Source organism: Mytilus trossulus, chromosome 7, assembly GCF_036588685.1.
Source record: "Mytilus trossulus isolate FHL-02 chromosome 7, PNRI_Mtr1.1.1.hap1, whole genome shotgun sequence".
Taxonomy (NCBI): domain Eukaryota; kingdom Metazoa; phylum Mollusca; class Bivalvia; order Mytilida; family Mytilidae; genus Mytilus; species Mytilus trossulus.
Genome location: NC_086379.1, coordinates 13,075,257 through 13,101,421, shown reverse-complemented (window position 1 = coordinate 13,101,421; position 26,165 = coordinate 13,075,257). Strand labels below are relative to the sequence as shown.

The following is a 26,165-nucleotide window of genomic DNA, read 5'->3' as shown; positions in this document are numbered from 1 at the left end:
AAGATTAGATTTCTTACGTCTAAATGAGTAAACAGTTTACAAATCTGTAAACTTCCCGTACACAGACCGCAGGAGCCAGTCGCTTTCATACTACAATGAAGGGGTCTTTTAATTGGCTATTGGCGACTTCTACTCTACTCGATATTTTAAAGGGCAACAGAGGGGAGGTCAAGTAAATATGAAAATAAATAAATATTGTAACATATCGCTTTTTTACTACTCAATACAAGCGTCTTAATAATAAAATTAGAGAAAAAGTGTGGGTGGATGAAACGTACAAAGTGCAATATGTAATTAACTTATCTTGTAACAACGGTTAACATGGTTAAGTTCAGACAGACAAATTATTTTCAATTTACGCGAAAATATTTAGTTCATGTGTATGATGTTTTTTTCATTTAATTTCATTTTATACTCGACTTAAGTGTTTGGATATGTACTTTAACTAAAGTATGTAAAAGTTATTATTTTTGTATTCGAATTTCTTAAATAATTCGAGAGAATTTCTTTAAAAAATAATCTACTGCTGAAACGTAGATTAAATCTTGGTTCTACTACAGCGTATAGTGATAAGAAAATAAATTACTTATTTACCTTTTAATTGTATGAATGAATATTTAACGGAGCGTGTACAATCTGGTGCGCATACTCGATTAGGAGGCGTGGCTAACGTTTACTAGTATTGACAATTCATATTTCACGTGGTGATTTTTGTACGCCCAATCTATAATGTGAAACGAGCTTTATTTATTACAGTTCGTATTTGTTAAATATTGTATTTCTTGCACATATAAGTATTTGTGTAAAGGAAATATTTCTGAAAGGTTGTAACACTCAATTATGGAAATATATTTTTTGTGATTTACAATATCGGAAGGATCGAGTATTATTATTACAATTAAGTCTATAATTAGCTGTTAATTGCTATGTGATAAATTAAATAAGTGCATTTAACCCGAGGAATACAATTGTTAAATTATGGCATATTTATTGAACAAGTAATAATATAAATATTCTTGGAATATTTGTTGTCGAAATATGACATAGTTTTTGATTTTATGTGAATATACAAGTGTAACCAAATGTAAGCGGATTTATTTCTACAAAGCAGCGTGATAAAAATTTAGAAATTAGAAAATGAAAATTTTACTGTTAAAATTAACGATTTTGTTTTCAATTTCGACACTGACCAGAAGTTCAAAACAAGAGAAAATAGTAGTGAATGGAAACAAAAATGTTGTTATGCATGAAACATTTCGGACGCTCTTAGGATTTTCCGATTCACCGAAATACAAAAGTAAATTATTACCACATCCAGGCAAAATTGAGAATGAAGCACCTAAATACATGATGGATTTGTATGAAAGATTCAAGAACAACCAAATAGCAAAAGGACAACTGCTAGGGAATACGGTGCGGAGTATACAGGCAGATATAGGTATGTATACTTATAAAGTTTGAAGTTTGCTGTCGGTGTCCGGTTGGTCGTCTTTTGAAAGCTAATTTAAAAAATCTAAAAAGCACCATTTCAACCTCTTGGATTCAATAAGATCGAAAACCAAGATTTATGCTGTAAATACTCTTAGAACTTTCATTTTAAGAATATTCTGAATATTTCTCTTTTGAAATTGACGATTTTCAACCTTTTACTTGATTTTTTTTAGTGTGTTTGTTTTTTTCATTTTTCCTAAACGGAAAGTAACTTTATAGAGAAAGAAAACTTGCTTTTGTCTGTAAAAATGTTCTCCAAAATATAATTATAAATAAGAGTCACATTTTTGTTTTCAATCTAAAAACCAATAGTGTATAGTGCAGAAAACAACTTGAGTGATACCAAAATCACAATTAACATGATACGAACATTGTTCAATTCCATGTACATTTTGACAGACAACCTAATCTAATATATTTCAATGTATACAAATCAAATAGTTTTTGACGTAAACAGATTTATTTTTGCTATCAAATTAAGAGAAACATACATCGGTTTGTTAAAGTTTTGTAAATAGCTGAAGGTTAAAGACTACTTGTCTCCTGCTTGCATAATGGCCAGATCATTAAATTACTACCAATAGTGTACTAACATAGTACATATTACATTACATACATGTACTTTACATGTATACTAACTGGAATCTGATGTTGTGTAGATGTCGTAACTTTGTTGGTGTGGTTCATATTAAGTGTTTCTCGTTTTTTGATTTTTACATAAATAAGACTGTTTTGTTTGTTTTCCCGTTTGAATAGTGTTACACTTGTAATTTTTTGGGGCACTTTATAGCTTGCATGCTGTTCTGTGTGAGAAACGGTTCAGGTTTGAAGACCGTACTTTGACTTGGATAGAGAGTTGTCTCATTGGCACCCATACCACATGATCTTCTTATATCTATTTACATCGATTAATAAAAATATGCCACATGGCTGCGATGATTATGTCGGCACAGCAATATATTTTTTTCTTAATGATTTTCTTGATTGTGCATGTTCTTATATTTGCCATGCATGGCTTTGCCAGTTTGTCTTGGTTTTTTTGTGCTTTGATATATCTCCGCTTCTGTTCTCTAGCCAGTAGGGGAAGTTTGCTTTTGAAATTCATGTTTAAATGTTATATATCTTCGCCAATTTGACATGTACCCAGACGACTTTTACGAATAAACAATTGAAAATCATTCATTATACCTTTTCGACACTAAACCTTTCTCTGATAATTTATGTACCAAACATCTTGTCAAGAACTGATGATATTGTTGATTTTCGTGTTATGGTTCAAATATCCAATGGTATGTGAAGACGGGCGACAAGAACGCGTCGAATCTGACTATCACGAAATCACGGCCAACTTATTTGTTTAGAATGGGTGTAGAGACATGAATTTGAAAGATAATGACAAAAGATTTCAAATTACAGTTGCTTGCGACCGTAATATCTAATGACAACCAAACTTGTAAACGATGCGCTTGTTTTTACTCCTTACGATCCTGGGTAAACAAATATCGTTATCTTTTTTCATTAACCTTTGTTTATCAGATCAACCAAGTAATTTTGAAACTTTTTTTCATACCGTGTTAGAACGTAATGGGTTCGTTCATGAAATAATATAGCTTTGGTCATTAGCGATACGATCATTTGCACGTGAACTTTTAAATTTTTAAACTGTTTTAAATTGTGATGTTCGTTATGATAGCAATGACAATGCAACTTAAAGTGCATTGCTTTGTATATTTCTAATTTGACATTCTCCATTATATTTACTTATTACAAATCGTCTTCACACTTAAAATTAAAACTGACTAGTATTTCTAATGTAACAAGCAATGTCTTCATCTTATCTCTATCTCTCTCTTTTTTCTTTCTCTCACGTGCATTTGGTGATACGCAAATGGTTACATAATGTTTGTAAACATGCATGGATAATTATGGATAATAAGATGCTAATGTACGAACTGTACTGTTTATTCTTCTTTGATGTTATTTATAATTAATCATGAAAGGTAAGCAACTCTTGCATAAGCATCAAGTAATCGAATTATGTGCTCAAATTCACACACAATTGCAAATCAACAAGATTAAGGCTGGTATAATTCGATGTCATTGTCTATCACGTTTGCACATAACTTTGACATTGCTTATATGTACTTTATTGGTATATAGTAAGCTGATTGGCGAAGGATACACGTCTAGGATTTGGAAAAAAGGTTATTAATAAGCGTTTCCCATACCAGTGTGCCTGTGCTGATAGGACAAAGCAGTTGCAACTAGAAAAAGGGGGTGTGGGGGTGAGGAACTAGAGAGTCTTATATTGATCCAAATTGTGGGGTTATTTTACACCACTTTTCATGTTTGTTGCTGTTCAGTGGTAATGCCTGTACATGTATGAACAATTGTTATATCTGTCTACTAGTATATTAATTCCACCTTTTATCAGAATTAAAAAAAAATATCTTTGAATTGACTATTCTTTTTGCTTATAAACTTGCATGCTAAGTGTATTATACACGAATCTGTACATCATGTACTCTCCTAAATTAAAGGCGAAATAGCACCATTCTATTAAGTCCTTCCATTGACAGGACTATAAAGCAGACAAGCAATTACCTTGTGTTGCAAGTTGCATTGTTCATTTCACATAAAAAATATCATAACTAATCATAAAATATTTGTCATTATTACCCTAGCATAGAGTTGTCAGCTGGATTTTCAGAACCATTTTCAAACTCAATAACAGCTTGATTTTACACTGATGAGCCGTGAACAAAACTTTAAATTAACATCTTAAGGTTATCCGATACAAAACCATACTGAGAACGAAAAACATTGAAATTTGCATGAATTTTAAAAATCGTTTGAACCTGTTCAACCCAAAATGTATTAGAACTAAATGTGTAATTTCACAGATGAGCTCCTTTGAGTATATTTTATAGAAATCAGTGGATTTTGTAGCTAATGTTTAACCAAAAACTGAGCAAAAGAATTCATAGCGTCAAAAATGACAATATGTTTATTCTTCAAACAATTCTTGAGTGACACTTTGACTAGCTATATAATGTTTCTCTATTTACTTTAATTTCTTTTTAAATGATGGAAAACTTAATTGATAGCAAAATGCTCCTTTTAACAAAATAAAGTAAAAAGAAGTCTTGCATGTATAGCTCGCTTTCGAAAATAGTTTATACACATGTATAATTACCAGATTTGAAATACCGAAGAGGCATCGACTTCACGCCCAAAGTAAAACGACTTCTCACGTTTTAATGTCAGTATACTGTCTTTCTGAATGCTCTTCTTTCAAAAATGACTTGTGTATCACGAGCCTAAAGCCCTTTGCAAAATAATCATGTGTTCTGCAAACTAGCGCGTCGAATAGGGAACACTCTGTTCTACAAACTAAAACATATGATAATTAAATAGCGCATGTAACATTGTGCGCCCTGCGCATTTATAAACTGAAATGAAAAATCTATAAACGGAGGTGAGATAATTCGATAAGCACCCTTATAGAGGAGAGGTGACTCTCGAACAATGGAAACACAGATACTAAAAAGGTACGCCCCTATATAAAACGGTGTTCGTCTTAGTGTAGGGATTTGAAATATCGGACACTGGATCTTAATCAAACAAACAAATCTATAAATTTACTAAATGTCAAAGTATTATACTGAATAATTAAAACCATGGTTGCATCAGTGTGTCCGCAGAAACGAAAATGAATTCCACAACCCCCTTTTTACATTGTAATTATTCGACATTACATTTACTGGTTACAGCAATATACAATTGAATAACTGTTAAAAAGCATGAATGAAATAGCAGGATTAACCTTGTTACTACTTCATTTCTTATCTGATCTAATATTACGGTTAATTTCACAAAGGCGCTTTAAGATCACAGTTACGTCGATGTTTTATTTGAATGTAATTTCTGGCGAGCCTGCGGACATAGCAAAAAACGTTGCAAACCCGAGTGCTTAATACTGGCGCGACATTACTTATTGTTCAACAATATCTCTGATCCAAATCTTAATTAGAAGTGTATAATAGAACCTTTTTTCATTAAAAATAGAACTTAACGTTGAAGTTCAACATTTGAAGTTGATATTAATACGCTGATGATGTTCTTTATCATCAAAGACGTTCCAAGAATAATGCTATGATCAGATTGTTAAGATATTTTTTTCTTAATGAGTAAATAGTATAAACGTATCAAGTATCTTATATAATCTAATTGTATAAAATTGGAACACAAAGAAAAAGTCAATGAAAAATGTATTTTCAACTTTTACAATACAGTTATCATAAGTTATCTCAGAACTATAAAAATCATTCAGTACTAAGTAAATATGTTCGAGGCAGTTTATCTTTTTACGACCTCAAGCAAACAAAAAGAACTCTAAAATTTCATTAAGTATTTCTCTTAGTAAAACAATTATAAATTACATTGTAAACACTACCCAGACAAGTTTGTCAATACCCCGTATCTATAACCGACCCGGGGACTAGCCACTTTCACCTGCGGAAGGTAAGATTAAAGCCACTTTTTATCAGCTTAAGACCGCTTAATTCTATTATCGTGTAATTATGAAATTGACGATGATATGTTGATTTCAGTTTGTTTACCTTGCGAGAATTTGTCGTTTACAAGTCTGTCATATTCCTGAATGACAAGGATGACCTAAGGGGCATGAAGATAATTAGTCAATTATTGTATTTTTTTCATGTCTACAGCATTGAATGACATATTATTGGCCAGTTTATGTCCATCACGATTGAATTGTTACAAATATGAAATTGATATACTGGTGATATTACCAATAAACCATATGGCCTTAATGATTTATTAATTAAATGTTATGTAAATATATTGTTATTATTCCAAATATGGTAATTTAGGATTTGTTTCTTTTTTGTTTGTTAGTTTTCTGGTCTAAAGAACACTGAAGCTTTTGAAGTTTTTAATTGATAAGAGTTTATTGCCAAATTATCATGTAAGTGTTTGAGACAAACAATTATCAACTTGAACAAAGAAATGACATATTCAATTGATAAATAAACATCAGTCATAAAGAATGGAGGAAAAAATATGAGACTTGTATATGTGAAGGATATTTTAAACAGCGTATTTAGTTTTCTCGTTTGAATTGTTTTACATTGTCTTATCGGGGCCTTTTATAGGCTAGCTGACTATGCGGTATGGGCTTTGGTCATTGTTGAAGGCCGTACGGTGACCTATAGTTGTTAATGTTTATGTCATTTTGGTCTTTTGTGGATAGTTGTCTCATTGGCAATCATACCACATCTTCTTTTTTTATATTTTATTACTTGTGGACCACTGATCCTGATAAAAAGAACATGCACTAATAAAATTAACTCTCACCAAAATTTAGAGAACACAATTTTTCGGTTTTTGTTTTATTTCAAGTATCTGCATTGTCATTTAAACAGTTCAACTGTGTGCGATAATAAAATACAATTGTGCAAAAATGATTCCTTATTAATGCAATAAAGTGTACAATAAAAACTCAATAAAAAATCAATATACATTATGACGAAAAACAAGAAGCTGCTGTCCGCTGATAAGAAGAGCACAGTAAAAGGGCACACAAATATCAGGGAAAGAAACGTTCTGTATACTGTCGTCGAAATGGGTAACTTTTTAGGAAGTGTTTGAAAAATTTGTTGGACATTTTCAAATAAAAATTGAAGAGCTAAAATTTACATTCTTACGTATTTTGTGCATGAAAAGTATCATGATTTAGCAAACATGTCCTAAAGATATCGCAAAATCATGTAAATTTTTAATTTGTTATTAATTATATGAGAATAAACGGTTATGAAATTAAACCTTAACTGTTATTCAAAGTAAACAACATAGAAATAAGAGATCAAACAAAATTATTTTTTAAACTTTTAAATCTGATTTTAATAGTTAAAACCTTACTATTAAAACATGCTTTATTATTTTATACCGGAGGGTACAAGTGAAAGTTAGGTAAAGATTAACTTTTGTTGCATGAATTTTAAATTACTGCATTAGATATTATCAAATGGACCAAAAGTGTGTAAATCATTTTATACCAGGCTTTTAAAATATTTTAAATGACTTATTTTATATGTTTTATTAACCATTAATATGATATTTATAGCGGAAATCAAACAAACATATAGTTGATTCATGATTTTTAAAGTCGTTAAATGTTAGGGAAAAAAGTGAAGGATGTCTTAATTCAGTAGTTAATGATATAATTCTATACATTTTTTCATCAGAAAAAAACGGAAGGTAGGGAGAATACGTCACGACATGTGTTTCTCTGCCTATAGCTAAAATTATGCAACCTTATTTCGTACCTTTTGTTTCAATGGTCCTATTTTTGCAAACGATTCGGCGATTGACATGTTTTAACCAAGCGCTACGGACGAGTTTTGTATAAACACACGAGTCTGTCGTACATGCAAGCATTACACCTTTAGTGATTGGTATTAAAAACTGAAGTTCAGTCGTAAAATTACAGTAAAATATTAAAGTTTAAATCGTCTAAAGAACTTTTCTGAAATAAGTGATTTTATGGCACTTAACCGTAACGTCTAGAGTTTTATACACGACCCCCTTTTCAATAGCTCAGAGGATGGTCGCCTTCTAACCATTTAGGCCAAGAATCTACGTTCTATCACGATACTTGTGACATCTAAATTGTTTATGCGCCTTTTAATGTTTGTATGTAAACTGTAAAATTGGTTTTAATGCGAATGTCAACATGCTTATCTATCTAACAATGCATGAAAGTTTCCGAACGGCATTGTTCGGGACTCCATTGAAGGTGACTTTATCAGTGTTTCCTGGTATAACCCAATCAACTTCCTAATGTAAATAATCATTTAATTACAAAGATTTGATATCTAGAACAGCAAACAACTTAAAATGACTTTAATTCTATGGTTGTAGAAAATTTATACTACAGCCTTTATCAAGAACCGATTAAAACTTGATTAAGAATGATTCTTGTCTGACGATCGTAATTCTAAAACCAATTAGTCAAGTTGAACAAGTAAATGAGGTATTCACAACTTTAATCCAACTGTAAATATTTAGCATAAGATATTTAATCTAGATTTTTTTCTTTATATTTGTCGGTGACAGACCGAGTTTGGTGGGTGTGATCTATGGAAGAGGAACCAAGTCATTTCCCAAACGACGAGAGCCCCACCAAAATATATTTGTCTTGTCTCGTCTTTGCGAGGTTTCTTCCTGGATAAGTAACTTGTACAATGGAATTTCCGTACTCTATAGCACGCGTTCTGCATTAATCTTCCCATATTGCAACTTCAAAGTTCAAATGATATCACAACAACGCAAGAATGACCATTGAGAAGATCTTTGGCTTAATTCAATGAACTGTATTATTGCCATTTATAATGCTAACTATATCTATCTAAGACCAGGGTTTTTACTGGTACCAAGGTTTCGGATACAGTTGAAACAAATGTTTGCCGCCTACATTAAAAATATATACATATTAACTAATAAATATATAATATGTCCAAATGTTTGTCACATCAACAGTTACTTTATTAAGGTTGAAACTAATAAATCGTGTTTATGATATAAATTTCATCAATGGGATGGGTTGATCATTGGCTGGTATCTTAATCAGAGAGGCAACAACCTAATGATTTAGTAAACTCATTCATTCACATTTGTAATAAACAATTTGGCATATTGGTATATACTATGACAGTATGACACGTTTTTCTAATTATGTTTCCGTATTAAATGTTTCTCTGTAAGCATACAGTTCATAAAAATTGGAAACTATGTGAAAGGTTATTTCACTCGAAGGCATATACATGAATGACCTATTCCAGATGTATCCATAATTTTTTGAAAGTTTGATACTAAAATGAGAAGATGTGGTATGATTGCCAATGTGACAACTCATCACCAGAGACCAAGTAAAATAGAAGGTAACATTTATAGGCCCCTGAACGACCTTTACAATCAGCTAACTCCACTCAGCATAGTCAACAATAAGTTTGCAATATGCTCTTGAACTTTACCGCATGCGGAAATTGGTTTGGCCTAATTGCGTAGTTTTAATTTGTGCGCCAATGTTGAAAGTGGTCACACGAAACATTACTAGTAGTCGGCCGAACTAAGTTAAATTGTATCTTCAATGAGTATTACTGATACACGATTCGAAATTATGTCGGGTGATTCCCGAATAGTGATACATGTAGTTTCCGTAGCAACAATCAAAACATGTCATGATATGGCATTGCGTAAAAAAGGGTTTCACACCCATAAAACACCTGGTCATGAGCATGTATAAATCAACTGAGATATAAAACCCGAATACCAATTCTCACGCAGTTGAATAGAAAACATACAATTTACGATGTGAATTAGTAGAAACTTTCCAAACTAGCAGATGTTGTCGCTTAGCTCATAACGCAGAACCGTCAAGGGTCGATAACTCTGTAACACAACATGCACTGGAAAATGAAGTCAGAATACTGAGGGCTGAAGTTCGTTTCACTCAATAAACAGGAGGATAATGAATTTTAAATGATATTGTTAAATACTAAGATTTAATGTATGTAAACTTCGATGCGGATCCAATCCGACTTGGATATTTATAGGTTAAACTGAGGAGATACTAATCTCAATCACAACATGAAGTAGTGATCTTTCTTTTACAACTGCCAATAAATTAAAACTTTGTTAAAATTTAAAACTAAATTTTATCTTTAACGTGAAGAAGTTGTTAGAATAGAAAAGTGTAGGCTCTACGTGGAGGTCCGTGGAACCTCTCAAATAAAAAAGACGTTAAAAAGTCGGTTTCATTGGAAATATTCAATGGGTGTTTTATTCATATGGAAAATGTACAATTTTATTTTCGAGTCATGTTGGGACAAAATGAAGACTTAATATTTATTCATTACAAAGTTATTTTAAAGACATCTGTACATGGAATGTTTCATATAGTACAGATTTCAATCATATGATGAATTTTACTAAGAATATAAATTCAGGATGGAATGAAAGATATATATATATATATACGCATGTATATTAGCTTATGTTTCGGTTCTCGTGTCCCTTCTCTCCTCATTTTTTAAAGATATAAATGTTTCGAAAAACCTAGTGAGCTTCAACATTTTATAATATTTGTAATTTTGTGTGCTACTATATATGGCACCTTAAATCTTTATCAAAATTTCGTTCGTTCATTTTGACTTTCAGTGTTTCTTATGATAAAAAATCTTCCTCTTCTCTTTTGTATAAGAAACTGCATTACATCTGTTCCCATCTAGTGCATTAAACAGACAGTTAACACAAGTACTGTTGCAGCTGCCTTGGGCGGAAATATAACAGCAACCGGAAAGTGCTGCTATGGTAGTGGTTCAATGCTAGGTTTTTTTTCACAAATCCCACAATCATTGTCACCAAAACAGTCAATCAAGTACAAATTGACTGTAACAAATAAGCATTTACAAGTTTATAAACTTTTCTTAAAAATGTTACAAAACTTGATAATAATTTAAGCTGACGACTAAAATTGAAAGTTTTAAATCATTCACTGGAACGCAGTTTACCAGTGGACAAGCTGTATATCAAGAGATTAACATATGGCGCCATACTTGTAGGTAGTCGAGTCCGGTTGCCCGAGGGACATAGATCTTTTACACCTCTGATGAAAACTTTGGCGTTAAATTGTCTGTTGATATTTATAAAAACAGAGTTAAAATAAATTATTCGCGACGGCGTAGTACGCTGTAAATATCAAATTTTTATTAGGACAGTGACATACCCGGTAAACGAATTAAATAGTAACACTTTTATTATGTTGACATTTAACGTATTCTAAATAGATTTTTGAGAATTTCTAACACTTCGTTTTCATAAAAGTTAGCCAATGTATATTTTTACAGTATAAACTTGGGGTTATAGATATTTCTGTCATATGAATACATAACTATGTATAAATATATAGATTTGGGTGAATTTTTAACACATAGAAATTGTCATTGCTAAAGTAATGCAAGTTAAATTGATAAAAGTTTGTATCATATTAGATGGCGAGGGCAAGGATTTTTATTGTCTTACAATATACAACTCCTTGGTTGGGGGTACATATATTTCCTCCAAGACACGGTTTCGTGCAGTTGATAACTAAGATCTGAAACTTCAGACTTATTCTACAATTTTAGGGGTCATATTCACACCATGTATATGCATTCGTCGACTCCTTTTCGAACCGCGGAACCTTCATGGACTAAAATTGCACTTTAATAAAAATATTTTAGGTTAATTTGAAAGTTTGACTTGTGTAAACAAACACATACATCTTATTCAACTAACCATATGTGTATATAAATCAAGCGTTTGAGGTTTAACGGATTATATGATAACAAATACCTATATCATTTACCATCTATGGTAACGATTTTACTACGGGGTTGTTTGACGACCTTGACTCTCCCATGAGGGTCCCGCACGGACAGTAAAGGTACACCAACGGCTAACCTGCTATATATATATATATAAAGTCATGTTCCACATGGTACGGTCTGACAATGCAGCTATCGCTTCTCATTGAAAACACTGCATTTTCCAGATGATGCGTCTGCATTGAAAGTAAAAGTGATTGAAGGTTGCAATTTTGAAATTTTGTGCAAAATGCCATAATTACAAAATGTGTACAAAAGACGTTGTTGCATATATGAGATAAACATTTCTTGTGTGACTTTTGGAGTTTAGTATGACGTCCACCATCAAAGAACTAGTATACATGTTTGTTTAGGGGCCAGCTAAAGCACACCTCCGGGTGCGGGAAATTCCCACGGCATTGAAGACCCATTGGTGGTCTTCATCTTTTGTCTGCTCTATGGTCGGGTTATTGTCTCTTTCACACATTCCCCATTTCCATTCTCAATTTTATAGAATAAAGGGAGATTACTCGAATATTTGCTGTTTTAAAATTGCGTCGATTTGTTTAATCCACATACTCCTTGACATAGGACCTGCATTGAGTCTTTCAAAATATAAAATTCGCTGTAACAAATATTTTTCTTCAACACCTATCACCTTTACCAACTTGATAATATACGTTTTATGGTGACATCATTAATTGAACCCTTACGCTTCCTGGTACGACCTCTTTAAATCGTAAATTTAGGACAAGTTCAAACTTCTTATCCGTCATTTATCATATTCCATGGTTTAAAATATTCTATAAATTGGAAACAAATCAATCAGAAGACACACAAAGCGTTAATTTTACACCCTAAAAATTAATTTGATGTTCATTTTGAATCTTTTAACGCCAACAATCAATCAATCATTAGTTCAAAATATGACGTCACTTTATAAGAACGCAGAAATAAGCGTACAAAAGCCCTTGAGCCATCACAATTAAAATGATACTTCCGCGTTTGAAGTTTATGATTCAAAATCGGTGTTTATGAATTTTTAATGAGCATCTGCCGAAATCCGTCATAGTTTTAGTGTAGTACAAGCAAATGACTCAGCAGTTAACTTGTAAACATTTATAGCAATCTTAACCTTAAGGGTTTTATTTACTGTTAAACGATAAGATACATGCAAGGTGTTTTATGTAATTTTGATGTATCTGAATGTGACCGCAAATAGGTGCCGATCTTTGATTTTGAAATCAGGCAACGCTCATAGGGCATTGTCATTATTTGTCATTGGTATCGTTAGCGTCATATACATTTTTTTGGTAGTTTTTTTTTGTGTTTTTTTTTGTCAATTCCTGGCAGCTTTTTAACACATTTGTGGAAAATCTTTATGAAAATCTGTTTTACTTGAAAAGACTATAACATCCAGTGACGTTACGGGCATGCATGGGATTCGCGATTTGCCAACGTCAATTATACGCGCACGAAAAATACGAGATTTCCTTTCAGTATTCTTTAAAGTATAATTCTTTTTTACTTATTCTATATCTGTTTTGTCAAATATTTTCTACTCTTTATACGAAAACCCAATTATAACATGCTTGTCCTTTTATATATATATATATATATATATATACATTTTGCCCATTATTCTCTGTGCTTCAAACGCTCTCAATATTTTATCGTAAATTGATATTTCTAAACTAGATTAACTTCTTCTCCATCATATATACACTTTAGTGAAATCACAGAAATACACGTTAAAATGCACTAAATCTAAATAAATTCAAAAAAACTTAAAATGCAAAGTGATTAATCATCAAAGAAATAATACTAAAATTTTATTGACTTAAAATTGTAACATTTAAAACCTTTTTGTTTGTCAATATAAGAATGCATCCAATGCATTATTTATTCTGTCATAAAAGTCTAAAATAGCATATCATCTATCAAATTTTCACCTTTAAAGTGATGAATTTCATAATTTTTGCAGTATAAAGTGTTGATTTTCAGTTTATGATCTGCTTGTGTCACAACTTATTAATATTGCAATTATTGTCTATTGTTTAGAACTTGTCATTCTAATAAAATGTCTTTAATATGCTAAATGTTTTCCGTGCATCAGTGATCATAAAACATTTTAATATTAATTGACTTGTTTTTATTTTTCAGTGGAATTAAATGGCGAACCAATGTTCCTGTTCAATTTATCGTCGGTTGTTAGAACGGAAAGGGTATTGAGTGCAGAAATTCATTTGTACAAACGTAAGCAGAAAAAGCAAACCCTACCTAAGAAATTAGATAATAGCAGACGTAAACAGAAGAAATTGAATTGGTCAAAACATCATGATATTAACGTTAAAATGTACGAAATAGCACCTCACTATATGGCTGAAAATGGCAAAATTACTATGAGAGTCGAAAGTTTTGGTTGGCAATGGTATGACGTCACTAATTCTATTCTGAGTTGTCTAGCTGCCAGACGGGATATCCCACATCTATTTGCGTTGAATTTTGTCTTAGAGAAAAGGCATGGAAAAGTTAAACACTTGAATTTAAGAAAATTTATTCGACAGCATTCAAAACCATTTCTCATAATATATTCCAATGACACACAAAGCATATCTTTAGACAGTTTTAAAGAAAGTGCACCAACTGATGTTGTTTTAGAAACGGGTAACTTGACGCCAACAACAGACCTCCCTACAGCGGAATCTACAACAGGAAGCGGAAATGAGAAAAAGAATAAAACCGAAAAACCGTTAGATTCAAACAGATCAAAACGTTCCATATTAACAAACGAAATCCCCGAAGACCCAGCAGATTACGAGAAAATAAACAGACGTTACAATTTACCTCAGACTCATCCCAACATTTTGAAAACAAGAAGTGAAAGTAGAATAAAAATAAAAGATTCAATGTTGATTCCATATCCAAGCAAAGACAATATCCGAAAAAATAAGCGACGGAAGCAAAGACGGAGGAAGAATAAAAAAAGGAAAAATCGAAGAAGGAATAAGTTATTTTTCCCCAAAGAATGGGATAATTATCATCCTAATTCTGCGAGTGTAGAAAATACTGAAAACTTATGTGGCCGTAAAAAGCTAGTTGTAGACTTTGCTGATATCGGCTGGGGTGATTGGATAATTTCACCGAAGTCATTTGATGCTCATTACTGCGCAGGCTCGTGTCCATTTCCTCTGACAAAGGTGAGTTAGTACTCTTATATAGAAAGGCCACACTCCTTAGGCTCCTTAATATTGCACAATTAAGTGAATTTGCTCGTAATGGCATTCACGCAGCTCGTATGCAATACTAGATTTTAAGCCTGATATCTTTAAGTTTTCACATTTACAGGGTCAATGCAACAAATGGTCAACGTTTCGTTCCCCTGACTACCATACACCACGAGCCAGAAACATCATTGATACATGTACCATCATTGTCTGTAAATATATTGTTCATGAAATTAGATCACTTATGTGTTTCTACTAAAAGACATTGATGACTTCAGCCAGATTGTACACCGCATTTTGAAACTTTTTTGTTCTCTGCATATGCAGCTTTGTTTACGATAAGGACTACTTGATTATTTTAAAACTTAATTTAGGCATTTTAATAATTTCAGCTCCTAAAAGTACTTATTCTTTTGAATCGATAGCATATACAATAGACAGGGTTCATTATTCTTATGAATTGATAACATATAAAATAGACCGGGTTCATTTTTGTGTGCATTTATTTGTACGATGGAGGAATATGCGAGATGAATCATTGCGCTTTTATATTCGCAACAAATTAAAACATCGCAAATATTTCTGAATGTTCAATATATTTAAAACATCATTAAAACAAGAAAAACTATTAGTAGCTTCAATCATTTACTGGTATACACAATTTATTTAAAGCTGTCAGTAAACGTCACAAAGTTTATATTTACCGTAGGATTATTCTCCAAATACCCTTAAGTAACTTATAAACCATTTGTAAACAAAATAGTTTTCAAAGCGTACATTAGAGGTAAAAATCAAAAGTAAAGCTTGATTTTAAGACTAAGGTTGTGACTTTTGTAATCGGTTGTAAGTTATTAACATCTTAATAATGAAGTCAAATGGCTGTTGACAAATGCCTAAAATATTTTTTGAAGATTGACATTTCTAGCGTGGTTGTGCTTGTATGTCAATATCCGACTGAAACTAGACTGGCCCTTTAAAATTAGCAAATGATTTACATCACAGCAGTCCATACACAAACTCGTCAGAGAATTGTTGCAAGTGCTGTTAAGGTGTTGTGTCTGTGGATCTCATCCTACACTTTGCATTGACTTTGGCCTAACGTTGCTGCGTATTTGTACATCCAGCACAGCAAAAAGGGTGCCCCACTTTTACAAGGCTTAAACTGTCCAAGTATTACCATACTTATGTACCCTATAGTTAACAATTTGGAGGAGGGTCTAGAGCGAGACACCTCACCACTGACAGCGGAAAAAAAACTTGTTGTATACATTCAGTCCCACAATTTGTGCTGTATTTATGATGAGTTTATCTACCAGAACAAATACAACATAAGACAATGCTACTATACAATGATGAGGAAACTGTAGTACGCATAGTTTTTAATGTTCCGATGGTTTTGAACCAATAGGACTGTTTGGTTTTTTTATCATTTTTGTGAATTAATCATAACCATTTCATTTGTAATTTGTTTGCATCTAGACAAGTATAATTTGTTAAAGCATAACTCGACATATGAAAAAAAAAACAATAGATTTTATAATGTTTTAAACTAAAATTTTGGATGGTCGATTTGTTAATGATTTGTTTGAAATTCTTAAAACACTAGTTCATCAAAGCACGCGCTTCTGTCTATCAGTTTCAAAAACTCAAGAATTCATGCAATTACTTCAAACCCATCAAACGTATTTTAAAAATGGACGAAAAAATGGACAAATGTGACAGAAGGGCAATGAATGGTTTTTAAGCTAAATGTAAAATGAAATAGTCCGTTTATAAATAACCTCTACTCCTAGCACGCTATCATTATTTTCTCCCGAAATAAAGTAATCTTGAAAATTAATGATTTTTTTTCTCATAAAAAATCTATACTCTTGCACTACAGGTGATCAAACGAAATAAGGCGATATGTTTTTGTCCCATTGTTACACATAAATTGTTCACTTAAAGAATTATATTATATATTGTCAATATAAGCCTTTATCAAGGGTGTTCTAAGTTTAGTCAAAATTCTATATGACCGCTCTTTTTATTTTATTCCCTTTGAAATGTCGTCTTTCGTAAATATTTGTCTACAAACTCAGCATGAGGTTCGAACAAAATTAGTCAATTTTCTAAATAAACTATGGAGAAGAAAATCGTTTTTATTTATTTTCAGTAGTAAAGATCGGGTTTTGTGTATTTGATTTCATTGATTCTTTCGGCGTATTATATATCAGTTTGTTGATCTTGAACCTATTGATAGGAGAATTAGAGATATGAATCTACCCTTAAATAAACAGTTTTTTTTACCTAAACTTTTCTGATCATTCGAGTGCGCTTGACACATATGTATTGTTAATTTGTTTTCTTCTAGTTGAATAGCTTCTACGGTTATACTATCCGGCGATTACAATTGCCATCCTTTCTACAGGGCCTTGGTAATGTGAAATTTAAAACTGTGTATGAAATGAATTAATATAAGGATTATTTTTCGAAATTGTAATTAATAAATTTATATAAAAGAAAAAAATGTTCCACATAGGGCTTGTAACGAAGACGAATCGAATTAAGATATATATTGTTTATATTCCGAAGTGAATTACTAGCTTTCCTCACTATAAATTGTACAATCTCATTTTACACTGAAATATATATGACATATCATGTTTTGAAATGCAGTTAAAACTATACTACTGAAACGAACACTTTCGCATTATTGTTACCCATTGACCTTAGTAAAATGGGCGGAGAATAAAAAGGCTTTGAAATAGATAACTTTCCGGGAGTATTTTACCTCCTCGAAGATTACTTAGGTCTCATCGTGGTTAAATAATAGTTTGTACGTATTTGAAGATAATATTAACTTCTATTATTATTTAGAAAATTTACAAGAAACTGATTTGACATTTCAATTCGAGGTCGCTTGATATTTTTATGTCAACTGAAATTAATCCCCGACAAGAAAATACAATGCAATGAATTCGTTGAAATTCATTTTGACTTGCAATTCCTTGATTTCTTTTTAGCAATACCAGAGTTTAAAATAAGCAGAAAAAAGGCATTAAAATTATATGTCTGAAGATTACTAAGTATTTTATCATAGCTGATTTTGTGTTGACTCCCGCTAGTTCAATTTCTGTATGGTGATAACTTCAAAAACACCATTCGCCGTACAAAGAGGAAAATACTAGCGAGACCATCCTCGGCTTAAAGAGCTTTTATTTTCAATATTTTATCAGTGTGACATTAATACGTAAATGATGTTTAGGGCAAAAATCAATGACCACTATGGACAAAACAAATAGAAAAATCTTATTTAATTTGAAAATTCTATCTTAAAGTATTTGTTCAAGTAAAGTTCATGTGGTGATTCCGGAGTATTAAATAGCTTTAGCTTTTATAATACGTATTTCCATACTGTGCATTTTGTAAAACAATTCAAAAGGTTCCTACAGGGAATTTTAATCATTTTTGCAAATATATACACATTATAAAAAACTGAGAAGCATTGTGTTTATTGTCTGACTGTAAACGCCATATATTTCTATTTATTTACAATTTGTCCTATTACAAATAGAACGCTTTTAATCTAGGACCTCTCAAATATCATTCTTCCACGTTCATCAACATTTGTTTTCTATAATCACTATCAAAGTATTCTTTAATCAAAAAGTAAGAACCATTTTTCACAAAATAATAAGCTTTGAAAAGGTATCACTCTAAGAAAAAACACCGAATAAAAAAGTAGTGTCTTACATTTTTAACCCTACATTTTTCTCTGACACGTCGATCACCTAGTTAGTAAGATTTTATCAGTACATCTGACAGTGTCATTTCGAGGACAATACGAACTCAGGGTCTTTTCCTCGGTTAATTATGATGATATATAGTGCGTTTTTGCTATTTGACCATAAAAACGACCCCTGTACTGTTGGCTGTTCAAGTGAGACTCGTAGTGTAAAATCAGTTGAGAAAATAAAAGAATTTTTGAAAAGAACTGTGAAGGAAATTTAAAAATGGTGTGCAATGCTATGCTGAACTTGCCGATATTTTTTATAGTCGAATGTTATTTCTGTATTTGCCTTTCCTCAGTGTCCATGTATCTACGTTTCTCTATCTATATGAATACATTCAAATCTTTATTACAGCCTAACAAAATGATGATGTGGTATGATTGCCAATAAGACAACTCTCAACAAGCGACTAAATGACACAGACATTAACAACTATAGGTCATCCGGCGTACGACCTTAAAATATGAGCAAAGCCCATACCATATAACCAGCTATAAAAGGCCCCAAAATGACAAATGTAAAACAATTCAAACGAAAAACTAACGGATTAATTAATCTACAAAATAATGAAAAAAATATATAACACACCATGACAACCACTGAATTACAGACTCCTGACTTGGGATAGGCATGATATACAGAATGTGGCGGGTTTAAACATGACAGTGAACGACATCTCTATCCATGAACAGTGTTTTTCCTATCTTTAAATATACTTCCAATTACATTGAGTTTTTATTATTTGAATGTTTTCATATCATAATTTTAAATTTGAATGGTTTTTTTCATTTACAGAGACTTCGACCATCAAACCACGCAACAATACAAAGCATGGTTCATGCTATAGGAATATATAAGGACGTACCAGCGCCATGCTGTGTACCAGATTCCATGTCATCCGTAACTTTGTTGTACTTTGATGAAAGCAGAAACGTTGTGTTAAAAAATTATCCAAGTATGACCGTTAACTCATGTGCGTGTCGATAGAACTCAAATTGAATTACAATTGTAAATATCTCTGTTAGTCCCTTTTTATGTGTCAATGTAGCATGCACGAGGCGGTGTCTTACTGTGGATTATTAATTCATTAACTTAAACAAATTTCGAATATTTCGAAAATTTGAAACCGGAAATGTAATAGATTCACTGCCAGCCTATAGTGGCCAGTAACTTCCCTTTGATTGGATGGGAGTTGAAAACGAAATGGTGACGTCATCACAGACAATGCGTCGAAGGCGTCAGACTTTGTTGAATGCGCGCTATGTGCGCGAACAATCTACCTCATCTAAAGCATTAATTAGATTTATTTACTGGACATTCGCTTGGGTGGAAAGACTTGTGAAGAGGTAACAAGATAAAAAATGGCATTGAAGATGTTTTTTTTATGCGAAGGTGTTTTACGCTGAAAGTAAACGTTTTGTTGACCTTGAAAGAAAAAGAATAAAAAAGGACACGGATGCAAATTGTAGAAAAATGTTTTACGAATTGATAAAATTGAGGGGTACCGAAGTGTACATGAAGTGTTATGTACATGAAATGTATGTTTTTCAGGATGTTTATTTAATGAATTCCATATTCTCAGGTAGATATCTCATTCATCAAAAACATGTGGAATAATTGTTATATACTTTACTTATGATTGGGAATTTTTTTCAACAACTTAAAAAAGATCTGAGTCATCCTTTTCTGGTACATGCAAATGTTTTGTTACTATTCCATCATTTTTAAACGTTTACATAATCATGGAATTTTGGAATCTAAATATTGCGGTTTTCAAAATTTATGAATCACCTGAATATACCAATTTAGTCTATTTCTCTATCAATGTATTTTTATTATTAAAAAACACATAAATGTATGTTAAAATATTGCATATTTCTTTAATCTCTCATCATCAAAATCACACATGAAATAAGTAGTTTAATTTGTAGTATTTATTGAAAAATATGTATCAATGTTATTGTTAAATTCATTTGTTGAGAAATGTTAACTCATTTAAAATGTTTGTCACATGTTAAATCATTAATAACATTAAATGTCATTGATGTTAAAACCTTATATTTTATAGTTTTGTTGTAATTTGAGGCATTTACATATCTTGCCAACATAGTGTTTATTCCATAATTATGATTCAAATAGTTTACGAAAAAAAAATCTAAACCTTATAAAAATTGGGAGATATGATAAAAGTGCCATTCAGACAACTTTCTACCAGAATCCAAACAACGTTGATGCAAGCAACTATATGTCATTTCACAGCTTTAAACGTTAAGAATTCCAAACCTGTATAGTCCTATATTAAAGGCCCAACATAAACATTCTGAAAAAATTAATACGGACAAACAAACGGCCTTCTTCGCAACAAAACAAACCCAAACATAACACAGCAAAACACAAAAACTATCAAATTGCGCACAAAAAACTATCAAATGTTGCAAATTGCGCACACAAACTATCAAACTGTATGCTTCTTACTTGGGATAAGCACGTACAGCATGTGGTGATGTTACATATGTTTGTGAAATCTTACTACTTCCACTATCGGATAGTAATACAACAGCACAACATATGAACACACTGTTAAAAACATCCGTTAGAAATGGCTTGACTCATCATGATGGAAAGGATAAAAAAAAACACCGTGCATAAAGAAAACAATTTATACTGTACTGATTTAAGAGTCTTCTCATGTATTGAGTTCGAACTAAAATATCAATTTGCAGTTTCATTGACAACGTTTTCTTGCGGAATAATGACGCTAACATTTGGACACAAACTATGTACAGGTTTTCCTTTGTGGTAATTGAAAATCAAACTTTGGGAAATTATATGCTTTCTAAACCTGTGTTATACAATTAAGAAAACTATGAATGGTGAAAACAGAATATGTGATACATATCAACGTATTTTATGGATGTGACACGATGGCTATCACACTGTAAGCAGCATATGTTATTCTTTCAAAACAACTGAGATCAACTTCAGATTTTGATGAAGTTCATGTTGCTCGGTCTTCAGCTTTTTATGGCGTTCATGTTGCTTGGTCTTCACCTTTTGATGGAGTTCATGATGCTCGGTCTTCACCTTTTGATGGAGTTCATGTTGCTCGGTCTTCAGATTTTGATGGAGTTCATTTTGCTCGGTCTTCACCTTTTGATGGAGTTCATGTTTCTCGGTCTTCAGATTTTGATGGAGTTCATGTTGCTTGGTCTTCTGATTTTGATGGAGTTCATGTTGCTCGGTCTTCACCTTTTGATGGAGTTTATGTTGCTCGGTCTTCATATTTTGATGGAGTTCATGTTGCTTGGTCTTCAGATTTTGATGGAGTTCATGTTGCTCGGTCTTCACCTTTTGATGGAGTTCATGTTGCCCCGTCTTCAGATTTTGATGGAGTTCATAATGCTCGGTCTTCACCTTTTGATAGAGTTCAAGCTGCTCGGTCTTCATATTTTGATGGAGTTCATAATGCTCGGTCTTCACCTTTTGATAGAGTTCATGTTGCTTGGTCTTCAGCTTTTATCTATGAAGAATACTGCTTGTCTTTTGGTTGTATTTCTTTTTTCGTTTTAGGCTATGGCATTGTCAATTTTCGAGTATTAGTTTTAAAATACCTTGATAAACTCATTATAGATAACAGGATTAACATTTTGTACGGTAGACGCGTGTTACGTCAACAAAAGACTTATCAGTGACGCTTCAACTAAAAGAGTTAAAAAGGTAAAAAATACGATATTGAAGAGTATTGAGGATCCAAATTTCCGAAAGGGTTTCCCAAATTAAATACAGCTACGTTAATCCACGGGGTAGAAAAACCCAAGTATTAGATTTAGATTGATCCTTTATCTGTTTAGGTTTATATCCATTTTTGTACATGTTTTTTTCCCTGATGGTAATTTTAATTGTGTTTCCTCTATTAATTATGTGCAGATTGTTTGATAGATTTAAAGCTGTTTCCTTTTGATATATTGATAGTCATTTTAGACTATTGTTTAAAAGTTCACTTGGAGTCAGAGAGTCCTGTCTTCACTAGGTAAAAGTATTGATGTTTATTGGAGCAAATAATCATAGAAAACTACAACAAGGATGCCTCTTATTGACTTAACATATGTTTACTTTGACAGCTGGCGACGAAAAGGACAATTTAATTTAATTTTTTTTTGGTATTTTCGTATATTTGAAAGCCTGTCATCCTTCTAGGCAAATTTTGCGATGAAGCCTTGCTTGGAAATATGTAATCAGACACAGAAGGCTTGCGTTTCCTATCAGAATAGTTTCTTGATAGTAGGTTTCTGCTGATCATGACATTACCTATATGTAGAGTATAAATGATTATATTGACGATACAATGTCGACAATTTATATAGAGTATAAATGATTGTTGACGATACAATGTCGACAGTTTATAGAGTATAAATGATCATGTTGACGATACAATGTCGACAGTTTATAGAGTATAAATGATTATGTTGACGATACAATGTCTACAGTTTATAGAGTATAAATGATTATGTTGACGAAACAATGTCGACAGTTTATAGAGTATAAATGATTATGTTGACGATACAATGTCGACAGTTTATAGAGTATAAATGATAATGCTGACGATACAATGTCGACAGTTTATAGAGTATACATGATTATGTTGACGATACAATGTCGACAGTTTATAGAGTATAAATGATTATGTTGACAATACAATGTCGACAGTTTATAGAGTATAAATGATTATGTTGACGATATAATGTCGACAGTTAATAGAGTATAAATGATTATGTCGACGATACAATGTCGACAGTTTATAGAGTATAAATGATTATGTTGACGATACACTGTCGACAGTTTATAGAGTATACATGATTATGTTGACGATACAATGTCTACAGTTTATAGAGTATACATGATTATGCTGACGATACAATGTCGACAGTTTATAGAGTATAAATGATTATGTTGACGATACAATGTCGACAGTTTATAGAGTATAAATGATTATGCTAATGATACAATGTCGACAGTTATTAGAGTATAAATGATCATGTTGACGATACAATGTCGACAGTTTATAGAGTAAAAATTATTATGCTGACGATACAATGTCGACAGTTTATAGAGTATAATGATCATGTTGACGATACAATGTCGACAGTTTATAGAGTATAGATGATTATGTTGACGATACAATGTCGACAGTTTATAGAGTATAAATGATTATGTTGACGATACAATGTCGACAGTTTATAGAGTATAAATAATTATGTTGACGATACAATGTCTACAGTTTATAGAGTATAAATGATCATGTTGACGATACAATGTCGACAGTTTATAGAGTATACATGATTATGTTGACGATATACAATGTGGACAGTTTATAGAGTATAAATGATTATGTTGACGATACAATGTCTACAGTTTATAGAGTATAAATGACCAAGTTGACGATACAATGTCTACAGTTAATAGAGTATAAATGATTATGTTGACGATACAATGTCGACAGTTTATAGAATATAAATGATCATGTTGACGATACAATGTCGACAGTTTATAGAATATAAATGATTATGTTGACGTACAATGTCGACAATTTATAGAGTATAAATGATTATGTTGACGATACAATGTCGCCAGTTTATAGAGTATAAATAATCATGTTGACGATACAATGTCGACAGTTTATAGAGTATAAATAATCATGTTGACAATACAATGTCGACAGTTTATAGAGTATAAATAATCATGTTGACGCTACAATGTCGACAGTTTATAAAGTATAAATAATCATGTTGACAATACAATGTCGACAGTTTATAGAGTATAAATAATCATGTAAACATTACAATGTTGACAGTTTATAGAGTATAAATAATCATGTTGACGATACATGTCGACAGTTTATAGAGTTTAAATGATCATGTTGACGATACATGTCGACAGTTTATAGAGTTTAAATGATCATGTTGACACGTTCGCTACATTGATCTTGTTAACCGTCAGGTAGATGGCAAAGGATAAGATCCATTTATTGATACCCGAATTCCATAATCCTGTCCGGGTATTTAACATCACAAAATGTTACAACACGAACACAAAACAACAAACGGCATATAACCATAGTGAGAGAGTCTGGAATATGAAAGTTGTTTTCCATTCGTTTGATGTGTTTGAGCTTTTGATTTTGCCATTTTATAAGGGACTTTCCTTTTTGAATTTTCTTCGCAGTTCAGTATGTTTGTGATCTCACTGTTTATCCTGTCGAGCATCGGAATACCTGACATGAATTCAAATCCCTCATATCTATTTAATCTGGACTTGGGGTGGATTCGAAGATCCAAATTCTGTGTAAAAGGTTTTAAAAAATCTTACTTTGTTATCTCCAACACTTATTCCAACACCAATTACGCATATTGACGATGATATCAAAATGACTTTTTCAGTTTTCCTTGATCCTGATTTTGTATTCTCTAAATTAATGGTGAAATTATTTACGTATATTTGTTTTTTTACAAGAGTTGAACACCTTTAAACTACTGTTGCCTCTATTTTACTCTACCGGAGCAAACCAGTTCACCATGTTTGGAGTTGGGTTGAGGTTGCCCAGCAATTATTTAGTCTTAGCTTTTTCTTGGAAGGTTGAACTGTCGTCTTTTTCTTGCATTCAGTTTTTGCTCGGCGTTTTTTTTTTGTCCCCATATAATCTCCACCCTGTTGAAAATTAGGGATCATTTTATTTTATTGCAAAATGAATGATAAACTTTTATAAAAGAAAAAATGTCTTCGACGTCACATTTCTCGTTTTTCTTTGGTATCTTAACACCACCTTAAGTTTATGAAAAAGAACGATTCGATCTATTCGTTTAATGTGTTTCAGCTTTTGATTTTGCCCTTTGATAAGTGACTTACCGTTTTGAATTTTCCTCCTATTTCAGTATTTTTGTATTTTTACTTTTTTCAAAAGACATTCCGTGATTCGTTTTGTATAAACTCTGTCCCGGATAGGTCTTACATTGTGCTTTATTGCAGAATTTTGCTTTAGTATGAACATGTACGAATATGCAGATGTGTTTCCACTTCAACAATAACAAATGACATGCATTGACCCCTGGTTAATATAGAACTAACACACCTTGCATTGGTTTCTAATCAAATATTAGGGTATGCATTCCAATATCTATGCCATAGGAAATAGTTACTTAACCGAATTCAAACTAAAATTTTGGTCAATTTGAGCCAAACAAATACTG

The 26,165-nt window shown here is 32.0% G+C and overlaps 1 protein-coding gene across 1 annotated transcript; it reads left to right on the top strand.

Moving 5' to 3' along the window:
- The first annotated feature begins 671 nt into the window (after positions 1 to 671).
- LOC134724655 (bone morphogenetic protein 3-like) lies at positions 672 to 20,979 on the top strand. The gene is made up of 3 exons (XM_063587806.1): positions 672 to 1,438; positions 14,085 to 15,121; positions 19,717 to 20,979. The coding sequence occupies exons 1-3, from the start codon at positions 1,138 to 1,140 to the stop codon at positions 19,906 to 19,908; spliced, it is 1,530 nt and encodes a 509-aa protein (XP_063443876.1). The 5' UTR covers positions 672 to 1,137; the 3' UTR covers positions 19,909 to 20,979.
- The last annotated feature ends 5,186 nt before the right edge of the window (positions 20,980 to 26,165 follow it).